This window comes from Mesoplodon mirus (assembly GCF_964341445.2).
Source record: "Mesoplodon mirus genome assembly, chromosome: 3".
Classification (NCBI taxonomy): Eukaryota; Metazoa; Chordata; class Mammalia; order Artiodactyla; family Ziphiidae; genus Mesoplodon; species Mesoplodon mirus.
In genome coordinates this window covers 87,855,963-87,869,462 of record NC_138978.1, presented here as the reverse complement: position 1 = coordinate 87,869,462, position 13,500 = coordinate 87,855,963, and the positions used below count along the sequence as shown (strand labels likewise).

The window sequence follows — 13,500 nt, the reverse complement described above, 5'->3', positions numbered from 1 at the left end:
AAATACAACACTAACGACTTACTATTTTGCTATTTAAGTTAAATGTATATTTTTAAATGCTGTTTCTTTTGATCCAATACTTTTCAAAAAGGAAACAAGCTACTTGTTACACTGCACACATCGATGTCTGCCATAACAACAGGATTATTTGACTTCCAGAGCTCAGAGGACAAGGAAGAACTTAGGGTCTCCTACAGAAAAGAAAATGAGGGGAAATCTTTTTGCCAGTTAGATTTTATACTCTATCACTCCTGTGTGTACCTAAAAATGGAGGTTTTCCCCCTGAAATCGTTAGAAATCAGAAGTGACTGGAGAGGTAAAAGAGGATTTCGGCTGTTCTTTTTTTTTTTTTTTTGCGGTACGCAGGCCTCTCACTATTGTGGCCTCTCCCGTTGCGGAGCACAGGCTCCGGACACGCAGGCTCAGCGGCCGTGGCTCATGGGCCCAGCCGCTCCATGGCATGTGGGATCTTCCCGGACCGGGGCACGAACCTGTATCCCCTGCATCGGCAGGCGGACTCTCAACCACTGCGCCACCAGGGAAGCCCTCGGCTGTTCTTATAAGTAAAAATTTCTTTGTGCTAATTCTCAAAAGTTAAGTAGTGGCTGGCCCAGTTTGACAGGACAGAGTCATATTTGCAAAGAAGTATTTACTTACTTTTGTTGTAAAGTCTTATTAAATAACTATATTGATATGAGTATATAGTTTAGGAAAGCAACAATCTTCCTAGGAGGGCTGGACCTTATCCTGGCACCAGTGGGACTCTGTCAGCCTTTGCTGGCCCCATGAATGCACATCATGAATATAAAAGCAGAGGCTATCTGATCAAACAATGGCCCTAGGACAGTGGTTCTCAAGTCTAGCTGCACTTTAGGATCACCTGATGAGATTTTTTTAAAAGACACCATGCTTAGGTCCCACTGCAGGCTAATTAAATCACAATCTTTGAGGACGGGGCCTGGTTACTGGTGTTTTCTTAAGTGTTCCAGATAATCTTAGCGTGTAACAGGGCTGAGAACCACTGCCATGGGACCAAAGATACCAACTATCTTGGTGACTTATTTGCTCCTTTCCTGCACTAGTTTCTACTTGCCTACCAGAACAACCTTTGCTGCCCTCTTGGACATTCACTAGGCTCTCACACCTGGACCTAGAATGTACTCACCTTTTCTCCCTTCCTTCACTGACTTCCAAGACTTTAGACTAGTTCCTGGCCTGGAGCAATATGTCTTACAAAAACAATTTGGAGAAATGACACAAGATTGCCAGTTGGGGACAAACAGGGACATTAAAACAAGAAGAAACTTGCAATTAACACCTGTTCTCCCACCATTTCATAAAGACCAATCTTATGTCAAATATGTAAAAAAGACATGGACAGAGGTTAAAAGACAGTTCTTTGTACTGAATATATATATTCAGCTTCATGACAAACATTGTTTTATTTTTCTCATTTTGCTGCCTACCACTAAAAGCTATGTCATATACTAAGATCAGAACAGAATGTACATTAGGAGTTGCTAACTTAAGCGGTTAATCACCTCAACCTGCAGGAACAGCCGCACTCCTCTTAACTGATGGATACCTACAGCTGTTTCCCATGGATAGCCCTGTCTCACTGCTGCCCTCTAACCCAAATGACAGGTAGTGTGGTGTACGGCAGTGGTTCTCAAACTTTTTGGTTTCAGTGCTCCTTTATACTCTTAGCTTTCGCTTATATAGATATTACACCTGTTGATATTTACCATACTAGGATTAAAGGTGAGAAAAATTTCAAGCATTCATTTATTAATTCATTTAATAGGAATGCACCCATTACATGTTAACATATTTTTTAAAATAAATTTATTTATTATTTATTTTTGGCTGCACTGGGCCTTTGTTGCTGTGCGTGGGCTTTCTCTAGTTGCCGCAAGCGAGGGCTACTGTTCGTTGTGGTGCATGGGCTTCTCATTGCAGTGGTTTCTCTTGTTGCAGGGCATGGGCTCTAGGTGCACGGGCTTCTGTAGTTGTGGCACATGGGCTTAGTAGTTGTGGCTTGCAGGCTCTAGAGCGCAGGCTCAGTAGTTGTGGTGCATGGGCTTAGTTGCTCTGCGGCATGTGAAATCTTCCCGGACCAGGGCTCAAACCCGTGTCCCCTGCATTGGCAGGTGGGTTCTTAACCACTGAGCCACCAGGGAAGTGCTTAACATATTTTTAAATGAAAAATTTATTGTGAAGAGAGGAATTGTTTTATATTTTTGCAAAGCTCTTTAATTTCTGGTTTAATACTATTCACCTGGATTGAATGTGGAAGTATTTTTCAGCTGGAATAAATTTATGAAGGATCACTCCTTTCAACAACTAGTTGGCTACCCCAAGGATTTTTAATTGTTTCATCATCCTGCGTGATCTACTCAAAATGCATTTCAGCTTATCTATATTCTTCAAATCACAGTGCTTAGAATAAAATATAATCTCCTCAAGCTTATGGCCAGATCCATGTTGAAGAGAGTTGCAAATTACATTGTTATCATTATAAACTAAACTTTACTTTTGTATTTGGTTGGCCAAAAGGTTTGTTAGGTTTTTTCCATAAGATGGCTCTAGTAGCACTTAGTTGTCTTTAACTTCATTCAGAACAATTTTGTTAGACTGTATGTGACAGCTGTCATATCAGCGTACATTAAAAAAAAAAACTTATCAAAATTGGTGAATTTTTTGTGTAGCCATTCTAACATTGAAGATGGAAGAAAAAAGCAACATTTTTGGCATATTATGCTTTATTATTTCAAGAGAGGTAAAAACACAACTGAAATGCAAAAAAAAGATTTGTGCAGTGTACGGAGAAGGTGCTGGGACTGATCAAACATGTCAAAAATGGTTTGAGAAGTTTCGTGCTAGAGATTTCTCACTGGATGATGCTCCACAGGTGGGTGGACCAGTTGAAGCTGACAGCAATCAAATCGAAACAATAATTGAGAACAATCAACATTATACCACAAGGGAGATAGAAGATACACTCAAAATATCCAAATCAAGCCTTGAAAATCATTTGCACCAGGTTGGTTACGTGAATTGCTTTGATGTTTGGGTTCCACATAAGTTAAGTGAAAAAAACCTTCTTGACCAGCACTTCCCCGGTGGCGCAGTGGTTAAGAATCCACCTGCCAATGCAGGGGACACACGTTCGAGCCCTTGGTCTGGGAAGATCCCACATGCTGTGCAGCAACTAAGCCTGTGCACCACAACTACTGAGCCTGTGCTCTACAGCCCGCAAGCCACAACTATTGAAGCCTGTGCGCCGAGAGGCCATGCTCTACAACAAGAGAAGCCACTGTAATGAGCAGCCCGTGCACCGCAGCGAAGAGTAGCCTTTGCTCACCACAATAAGAGAAAGGCCACGTGCAGCAATGAAGACCCAACACAGCCAAAAAAAAAAAAAAAAAAAACCTTCAAAACAACAATAAAAAAACCTTCTTGACTGTATTTCCGCATGAGATTCTCAACTGAAACGTAATGAAAACATTCTGTGTTTAAAACAAACTGTGATGGGCAATGAAAAGTGGATACTGTACAACAGTGTGGAATGGAAGAGATCATGGGACAAGTGAAATGAAACCACCACCAACCATATCAAAGGCCGGTGTTCAGCCAAAGAAGGTGATGTTGTGTGTATGGGGGGATTGGAAGGGAGTCATCTATTATGAGCTCCTTCCAGAAAACCAATTAATTCCAACAAGTACTGCTCCCAATTAGACCAACTGAAAGCAGCATTTGACGAAAAGCGTCCGGAATTAGCCAACAGAAAACTCATCATCTTTCATCAGGATAACACAAGACAGCATGTTTCTTTGATGACCAGGCAAAAACTGTTACAGCTTGGCTGGGAAGTTCTGATTCATCCACCCAATTCACCAGACATTGCACCTTTGGATTTCCATTTATTTCGGTCTTTACAAAATTCTCTTAATGGAAAAAATTTCAATTCCCTGGAAGACTGTAAAAGATACCTGGAACAGTTCTTTGCTCAAAAAGATAAAAAGTTTTGGTAAGATGGAATTATGAAGTTGCCTAAAAAATGGCAGAAGGTAGTGGAACAAAAGGGTGAATACGATGTTCAATAAAGTTCTTGGTGAAAATGAAAAATGTGTCTTTTATTTTTACTTAGAAAACTGAAGGCACTTTTTGGCCCACCCAATAATATTTCCTAAAGCCAAGTCACTATAATCATGCTGCTCCACAGGAGAATACTCTTCAAAACAGATCTCAAATTTATCTGATTTCTCCACTCCCAAATGATCACTATCCCTAACATCTTACAACTTTTAAAACTTAAATTCTACTACTTTATTAAAGTTTTCCCATTTGCACTTAGAAAATCTGAATTTCTCACCATGGCCTACCAGGTACTGTTTGAATGGAACCCACCTCTAACCTTTTCCTATGCTGCTTTCTTCCTTTGCTCAGAATGCTGCATACCACCCTCAGCATCTCTCCTTTTTTTTAAATGACTAAGCTTTTTCTTGTCACAAATATTGCCACTTCTGGCTGGAGGTCTCGCCTCACTACTCTTGGTTTGGTAAATGCCTACTTAGCCTTCAGGTTTTAGTTTAATTATTACTTTCTTGGAGAAGCCTTTCCCTGAAAACCTACCACCCTTCCTGCCAACCTCCAGCTTTACTGGACCCTGTTTTCAGTTCCTTCATCAGTCTTTTCCTTTATAGCACTTATCGTAATTTGTAATTATGTATTTATTTGTGATAATTTAATTGGTATTTCTCTGTTCCACTAGACAGGAACTGTGTGTATTCTGTTCAAAATCATATCCTCAGGGCCTCTAAAACCATACAACTCTCAGAAGGGAAAAGAGTCAGAATACTCTTTGACATAGAACTCAGCAATATTTTTTTGTATCTGTCTCCTAAGGCTAAGGAAGCAAAAGCAAAAATAAACAAATGGGACCTAATTAAACTTAAAAGCTTAAACAGCAAAGGAAGCCATCCACAAAACAAAAAGACAACCTACTGAATGGGAGAAAATATTTGCAAATGATATGACCAATAAGGGGTTAATACCCAAAATATATAAACATCTGATACAACTCAATATAAAAACAAAAAAACAACCCAATTAAAAAATGGTCAGAAGACCTGAATAGACATTTTCCCAAGGATATATACATGGCCAACAGGAACATGAAAAACTGCTCAACACTTCTAATCATCAGAGAAATGCAAATCAAAACCACAATGAGCTATCACCTCACACCTATCAGAATGGCTATCATCAAAAAGTCTACAAATAACAAATTGTTGGCGAGGATGTGGAGAAAAGGGATCCCTCTTATACTGTTGGTGGGAATGTAAATTGGTACAGCCACTATGGAAAACAGTACAGAGGTTCCCTAAAAACTGAAACTAGAACTATCATATGATCCAGCAACTCCACTCCTGGGTATATATCTGAAGAAAATTACAGCACTAGTTTGAAAAGATACATGCCCCCCAATGTTCATAGCAGCATTATTTACAATAGCCAAGATACAGAAGCAACCTAAGTATCTATCGACAGATAAATGGATAAAGAAGATGTGGTTTATACACACCATGGAATACTACTCAGCCATAAAAAAGAATGAAATTCTGCAATTTGCAACAATGTGGATGTACCCAGAGGGTATCATGCTTAGTGAAGTAAGTCATACAGAGAAAGACAAATATTATATAAGATCACTTATATAGAGGACAAACTAGTGGTTACCAGTGGGGAGACAGCAGCGGGAGGGGCAAGACTGGGGTATGGGAATTGAGATATACAAACTATGTATAAAATAAATAAGCAACAAGAAGGTATTGTACAGTACAGGGAAATTTAGCTATTATTTTGTAATAACTTTACATGGAGTGTAATCTACAAAAATATTTACTCTCTATGTTGTACATCTGAAACTAATATTATAAATCAACTATAGTTCAATTTAAAAAATTTTTAAAAATCATATCCTCAGGGCCTAACACAAACCTGGCATGTCTTACATTCAGTAAATAATTTTTGAAAGAATGAGTAAATTAAGGCCAAAGCCAATACTTGATAAAATGATACCTTATAGATATGTATACTTTAATCATCCTCATAGACTACATCTATTCTAAAAACCTTTTTGACAGGCGATAAATCCTTTTTAGGAGATGCCTATAAACAGTACAGGACAACTTTTTGCTGAAAATATGGACGTGATGTAAACAAACAACAACAACAAAAAAAAAGGTTTCTTGGAGTCTCTGGCATATAATGCAAAAAAAGGAGACTGTGAAGAGATGAAAAAAAAAGTACCTGGTTAATTCAGGAATGTTTATTCCCATTGACATCTTTCTACAGATACTCATGCCTTCACCAGCAATCTAAAAGTGTCCATTGGACTTTCTTAAGGCGTGGAGTAGGGAAAATAACAATCTATGTGAGAATTTATCATACTTCCCAGATCTTCCCCTTCTTTCAAAATAATTTTCTCTGAGGTAGCACCCATTATTGTTTTTAAAAATGGTTCAATTAGTATGTGATTAACAGATAAGTGAAAGCAGCTGTGTGAGTAGTTCTCATACCTTTTAGAAGCGTCTTCTTGTTTCAAGGCACTTGTCTGCTTAGTACCTACAATTAAAAGAAACAAAAAACAGGTCAAGTCTACACAAACACACCAGGTTACAGGACAGATTCTTGCCCAAATAAACTGTAGACCATCTTTTCTTCTTTTCCACACATCTCACTTCCAATCCTGTGTGAAAATCAAATGAAATGGTAAGGGAATCCAATTTGGTTTTGCAAACTAATTATTTTTCTTGGCTAAAATGTATCTCTCTCAGGATTGAATTTTTTCTTGTATCACAGTTGCATAACTAAGCACTCCTGAAAGTCCGAGATCTGGGTACTTCTAGGGGCAACCACTCTCCGTCCCCCTAAATGTTTGCTCCCGGGTAAAGAGGGGTCTGACACCTCAGAGAACCAGGGCACCAAAGCAGCAGCATATCTGGAAGAAGGACCAGTGCCTGAGTCGAGGTCAGCTGCACTCGGCCTACCGACGCTGCCCTGGTCACTTGCCCACTCTGGCGACCCCAGCTGCAGGCTCCCAGGACCTCTACTGCTCATTCCCTCAGACCGTGGAGCACAGCCCATTCTGGGGGAAATCTCGGAATACTAGTGTAAAGAGATGGGGGTCTGGCCGAAGGTCTTTCCCAGAAGGCCAGAGTTCGGCGGTGGGAATCTCTCGGCCTTCTCTGCCCCGAAGACCTCCTCCCCTGGGGCAACCTTTCGGGAGCGCCCCGCACGCCTCAGTCTGGAATTCTGTCGGGGACCAGTTCTCAGTTCCAAACGTAGGAACAGTCCCTTCTTCCTACCTGCGACGTTTCGGGAGGCGCGAGGACCCCGGGCCTTGCGGCCGGCAGAGCACTTGCCGACCCAGTCGGCCATGGGGAGCGTCGTCGGCGACGGAACCGGCCCTGGGGCCCTTCCCCCAAGACTCCGCCTCCCGTCGCGTTGCGCGGGGCGGGGCCGGCTGGGGCGGGGCGGGGCCGGGTAAACGGCCTGCTCTGCCGGAGGAGGAGGAGGAGCAGGAGGAGAAGGAGCGGGGCGAGAGGCCCGGCGGGTAAGTGGGTGTACCGGGGGTCCCGGGCGGCCGGGACTCGCGGTGGACGGTGAGTCTCAGAGAACCCGGCGCCGCGGGCAGACCGCCCCCGCGAGGTCTGGGGCCCGAAGGCCGACGCAGGCAGGAACCGGGAGAAATGGCTTCCCTTGGATGCCTCCTGCACGCGCGCTGGGGTTTTATCCGCCCTGGAGCGCGCTGCTGTGAGGATACTGCCGACCCCCGCCCCTCCTGCGGGGCGTGGAACGGGCCTTCCCTCCGGGGTAAACGATGGCTTGTGGGAACGCAACGGTGTTGTCCTGAGGGCGGCCTGTTGCCTTGTCTCCGTGCGATACAGTGATTTCACTAGCTCGATTGATTATATTGGGGGGACTACATCTCGTACAAATGCCCCGGTCACACTTGCGGTGGAGGACATCTCAACTTTAACCCCCTCCGGGTGAGCTGTGTTGCACTCCATTTTCTGTCAATTGGGACGTTAAAAAATAAAAAATTCCCTGATGATTAGAACTGATTTCAGGCCCACCTTTTGGAGAAAAAAAGACTGCCTTTTTAAGCCCTTGTAGTCCATATTTGTGCTGCCTCTTGGGAATGCACTAGAGGATTTTTTTTTCCTTGAGTTTATCTTTCAAAATTATGCTCCAAGGAAACTTAAAAGATGAAACAGGAGGCTTTTCTTTTTTAAAATTTTCTTAGGCTAACATACTAACTTTCAGTAAAACCATTTCAGCTTTAAAACTTTCCATTTTCTTTATTGTATCTATTAATAATCAGAATGAAACAACTTACTAATATTTCAATATAGTATTACTGATAGTTAACAGTTTGTCTTATGTTAGTACATTTCAGCATCAAAACTAGGAAAAATAAGAAGGAATGGCTGTGGAGGAACTTCATTCCATAATAAAGAGATGTGTAAGTAATTTTTTCTTTTTATGAAGTTAAATAATCTTTCAGAATATGGGCAGAGCACAGATTACTTTTAATTACATCTGCGGTCACTCAAATTGTTAATCTTCTTTAATCCTTGCTTTTTTTTGACCTATGAATAAATAGCATGAAGGCAAGAAGACAGATTGGAGTATGTCACTTGGAGAAATAATCTTTATAATTTTAGTACTGATCCTTCTCATAGATTTCTTTGGTACAGTGGATTTCAAGATGATTTATTAAAGTCTTTTTAGGCTAATCCTAATTTTCATATATATGCTTATGTGCACCTTATCTAGAATTTAAACATTTCTTTTTTTAGAGAGAGATAAAATAAGTCAAGTAGTTATTGAATTTCCATTTGCCTAAAATTACTGTTTTTTTTGTTTATTTTGTTTCTGCCAGCAAATCCTAGAAGAGCAAGACTTTAAAGAGGAAGATTTTGGCCTGTTTCAGTTAGCAGGCCAAAGATGCATAGATGAAGGGCACATAGATCAGCTATTAGAAATTATTCAAAATGAAAAGAATAAGGTAAGTATAATCTTTGTATGTACTTTTCAGTCTTTACTAGGAAGAGAATAGCTACATGATGCTATTATTCATCCTTTTTTTTTTTCAGCAAACATTTAAGAATCAACTTAATTTCCACAGTAGAAAACTGTGGAAAATAAAAAGGAATTAGAACTAATTATGTACTTTAAGGTGCTTACAGTCTGGTGGAAGAGATAAACATGTAAAGAACTAGGAATAAGGAGGCAGAATAAACAGATACTTTACATCTGTTAACTCATTTAGCTTCTCCAGAATAAGTGTTATAGTTGAAATATAAGTAAAATGCTTTAGAGGAGTGGGGATTACTTCTGGTTTAGAGATCAAAGTGGTATTTGAATTAGCAACTTACATTGAGAAATATAAGTATCAGGCAGGCTACATATTCATTTTTGGTCATCAGCACATTCTTTTCCTTCAGCCAGGTGTATATGGGAAACCAAATATTAAGTAAGATCATATTTTGGGAGAGCTGGATGACCTTACTGGCCAATATCATCCAGCTACAATTGTCTGAGAAATAATTCTGCACAATGAGAAAGGATGTTTTTGGGATCAGGAACAGCTGGGACACAGTGTTGACAACACTGCCTAATTTTGTGTCTTTGAACCCCTCCCCCATCCCCACCCCTCTTATATAAGGGAAGATCATCTTCTTTCCAGGAACATAATCATTCTTCATTTATAGTCCTATTTATTTATACAGAAGTTTTCTTTGTGGGGACTTCCCTGGCGGTCCCGTGGTTAAGACTGCACTTCCACTGCAGGGGGCGCAGGTCTGATCCCTGCTCAGGGAACTCAGATCCGGCATGGTATGCAGCATGGCCAAAAAAAAAATTTTTTTTCTTTCTTTGTTGATATCACAATCTAGTCATGCTGGCCTAGGATTATATCCAGGGCACCTTGATTGTATTTAGGAGATTACTAAAACTTTTAAATCATACATTGTTATAGAATCTCTTACTAGTTTAAAGGTCATATCCCTTTTTATTTATAATTTTTTAAAATAAAAATTAGCACATTTTATTTAGTACATTTGTTTTTGATATGTGTTTATAATACCTTTGTAGCCCCAAATAAAATAAATTTAATGCTTTCTTTAACTCCTTGATTTTTCCCAATTGCATTCTCAGAGGATTATCTTTGAGAGTACCTTACTTTTAGCTAATAATAAAATTAATAAAAGCTAATAATATTTATTGAGATCTACTGTGTGCCAGGTGCTGTCTTAGGTGCTTTACATCTTTTAACTCACTTAGTCTCTCCTGAATCCCATGAGATGAGATTTTCTAGATAAGGAAAGAGTCACTGAATGATAAGTGCTTTGCACAAAAGTATCAGCTTTTATGTGGCATCGGGCATTCAGACCTGTGCAGCCTGTTTCCAGAGCTCTTAACGATTCTGCTCTGCCTCTGGTTAGCACAGTGTAGCACTTGCAAGGAAGTTTTAGAGTAGAAGAGAGAGGACTGATTGTGAGGGTGAGAGAGAGTGAGGTGACAAAGATGATGGGGTTTCTAGCCTCTGAGAAGACAATACATCCTGAACAGAAACAGGCAACTTGAGGAGAGAAAGTTCCCTGGTAGAGGACAAATAAGTTGGCATTGTTTGGCAACGTTGAGTTTAAGATGCAGCAGGCAATGGAAAAGTAAATGTTTAGAGCTCAGTAGAGAAATACAAGATTAAGGTGTAGATTTGTGTGTCACTCTTAGAGATTAGGTGATTGTGATAGACTTAAGCATAGTGAGGGTTAGCCGTCATAGCTTGAGGATCACCTTTGTAATGTGGTCTTCTAAATTCAAAGGTTCAGATATTGATAAGACAGAGTTTAAAACTGCACCTTAGTTTACTTGCAGGTGACACAATCAATATTGATCAAGATTTACTATTAATCTGCTTTGTGTAAAAAAGTTTTTTTTAAAGTCACAGGAATGGTACTTTGTCCTAAGACATTACAGTGCAGGGGTTTTCAACATCAGCACTGTTGATATTTAGTAATTTGGAAAAATTATATGTGTTATAATAACATATAACATAAATTCCCAATTAGTAAAGACCTAAATATTAAAAGTCAGGCCACACAAAAGATAGAAGAAAACAAGACATAATATCAAATCTTTGGAGAGAGGATAATTTGTCATGCTTAGAAGTAATAGACATCATTCAACCTGTATTTGTGAAACATTTGGGGGTTTTTTTTGTTTTTTTTTTGCGGTACGCGGGCCTCTCAGTGTTGTGGCCTCTCCCGTTGCGGAGCACAGGCTGCGGACGCGCAGGCTCAGCGGCCATGGCTCACGGGCCCAGCCACTCCGCGGCATGTGGGATCTTCCCGGACCGGGGCACGAACCCGTGTCCCCTGCATCGGCAGGCGGACTCTCAACCACTGCGCCACCAGAGAGGCCCTGGAACATCTGTTTTGTAACAGGCCCTACTCTAGATGCTGGGAATAGATACAGTAATGAACAAAAATCAGTGCCCATATGGATCTTAAATTCTAGCAAAGACAGATAAATCATTTAGTAGGTTAGAAAGTGATAAATTCTATAGAGAATAATGCAGCATGGTTAGGGGGATGGGTTGTGTTCGGTGAAGTTGCATAGAAATTTGAAGGAAGCAGAGGCGGTCCCACAGTAAGCTATGGGACTGTCTGGGTAAGAGTGTGCCAGGCAGAAGAAAAAACTAGTGCAAAAAGAATATTCAGAGAGATCAATGGAACTGTCTATCCCATTAGATAAAAAACATGATTGTTTTGCTATTTGTTTAAAAAAAATCAATTTAAGGCTGCATTTTATGCCATATTTCCAATGTAAATCTTACTGAATGAAAAGAAAGGTGATATATATATGTGTGTGTGTGTGTGTGTGTGTGTATAAGTATATATATATATATAAGTATATATATGTGTATATATGTATATAAGTATTTGTGTATTTATATTTTTTTTTCCTATTTTATTTTATTTATTTATTTATTTATTTTTGTGGTACGTGGGCCTCTCACTGTTGTGGCCTCTCCCGTTGCGGAGCACGGGCTCCGGACGTGCAGGCTCAGCGGCCATGGCTCACGGGCCCAGTCGCTTCGCGGCATGTGGGATCCTCCCAGACCAGGGTACGAACCCGTGTCCCCTGCATCGGCAGGTGGACTCTCAACCACTGTGCCACCAGGGAAGCCCCTTTTTTTTTTCTAATTTAAATGAGTGTTTATGTATCTCAAGGGGAAAACTGTTTTAGACCTAAAAGCACTAGAAAAGGGACCAAAGAAAAAAAATCACTGTATTTTGCTGTATAAAAAATCAGGACGGACTTCCCTGGTGGTGCAGCAGTTGAGAGTCCGCCTGCTGATGCAGGGGATGTGGATTCGTGCCCCGGTCCGGGAAGATCCCACATGCCGCGGAGCGGCTGGGCCCGTGGGCCGTGGCCACTGAGCCTGCGCGTCCGGAGCCTGTGCTCCGCAACGGGAGAGGCCACAACAGTGAGAGGTCCGCATACCACAAAAAAAAAAAAAAAAAATTAGGACAACCAAAAAACCAAATGACAATTTGTCATAAATACAGTGAAGTGAATATTAACATATAGGGACCTCATGCAGGTTGATAAGACAAACATTAAAACTTACAGTTGGTAAATAAAGATGTAAACAGATAGCACATCCTCTTTTCTGAACTATGTATCCACATACCCTGACATTTTTCCGTTGCTAGTTCTCTAGGCCATGTTAAGTCCTAGCACAATGCTGCTTAAGAGCCTTGAATGTATTTCCCACCTATCTACGCCTGATAAACTTGTTTCTTTAACAAGCCTTAGCATAGCTATCACCTATTCTGGGAAGCCTTTCTTGCCTTCCCCAGGTAGAAGTGACTATTCTCCTGCTATACTTTAGCATTTTTTTAAATTAATTAATTTATTTATTTTTGGCTGCGTTGGGTCTTCGTTGCTGCGCGCGGGCTTTCTCTAGTTGCAGCAAGCGGGGGCTGCTCTTCATTGCAGTGCGCAAAATTCTCATTGTGGTGGCTTCTGTTGATGCAGAGCACGGGCACTAGGCGCGCGGGCTTCAGTAGTTGTGGCATGCAGGCTCAGTATGTGTGGCTCACGGGCTCTAGAGTCCAGGCTCAGTAGTTGTGGCACACAGGCTTAGTTGCTCCTGGGCATGTGGGATCTTCCCGGACCAGGGCTCGAACCTATGTCCCCTCCATTGGCAGGCGGATTCTTAACCACCGTGCCACCAGGGAAGTCCCTCCTGCTATACTTTATACCCTACCTTTATTACCTTATAAGACTGGGGTTACAGAGGGGGTATTGTACCTATTTGTCTTCTTCCTAGATGTATTTTCTTTCAAACGAACCTAGAATGTAAACTCTATGAGGATTGATTTCTTTTTTTTTTAAAAGCAGTACTTCTTTTTTTTT

At 40.9% G+C, this 13,500-nt stretch overlaps 2 protein-coding genes across 4 annotated transcripts in view; one reads left to right on the top strand and one right to left on the bottom strand.

The window, feature by feature from the left end:
• The window catches only part of RPAP2 (RNA polymerase II associated protein 2), an 83,735-nt gene extending 76,255 nt beyond the window's left edge, over positions 1–7,480 (bottom strand). For all 3 annotated transcript variants that reach the window (XM_082613402.1, XM_082613404.1, XM_082613403.1), the window contains exons 1-2: positions 7,374–7,480; positions 6,585–6,630 (exon numbers count right to left, since the gene is read on the bottom strand). In XM_082613402.1, the coding sequence (XP_082469528.1) occupies positions 6,585–6,630; positions 7,374–7,446 (119 nt within the window). In that variant the 5' untranslated portion in view covers positions 7,447–7,480. The remainder of the gene's footprint in view (positions 1–6,584; positions 6,631–7,373) is intronic.
• Positions 7,481–7,540: 60 nt separating this feature from the next.
• Positions 7,541–13,500, top strand: part of GLMN (glomulin, FKBP associated protein) — a 45,055-nt gene continuing 39,095 nt past the window's right edge. Inside the window, exons 1-3 of the mRNA XM_082613406.1 lie at positions 7,541–7,621; positions 8,458–8,533; positions 8,954–9,079. Of these exons, the coding sequence (XP_082469532.1) occupies positions 8,495–8,533; positions 8,954–9,079 (165 nt within the window). The 5' untranslated portion in view covers positions 7,541–7,621; positions 8,458–8,494. The remainder of the gene's footprint in view (positions 7,622–8,457; positions 8,534–8,953; positions 9,080–13,500) is intronic.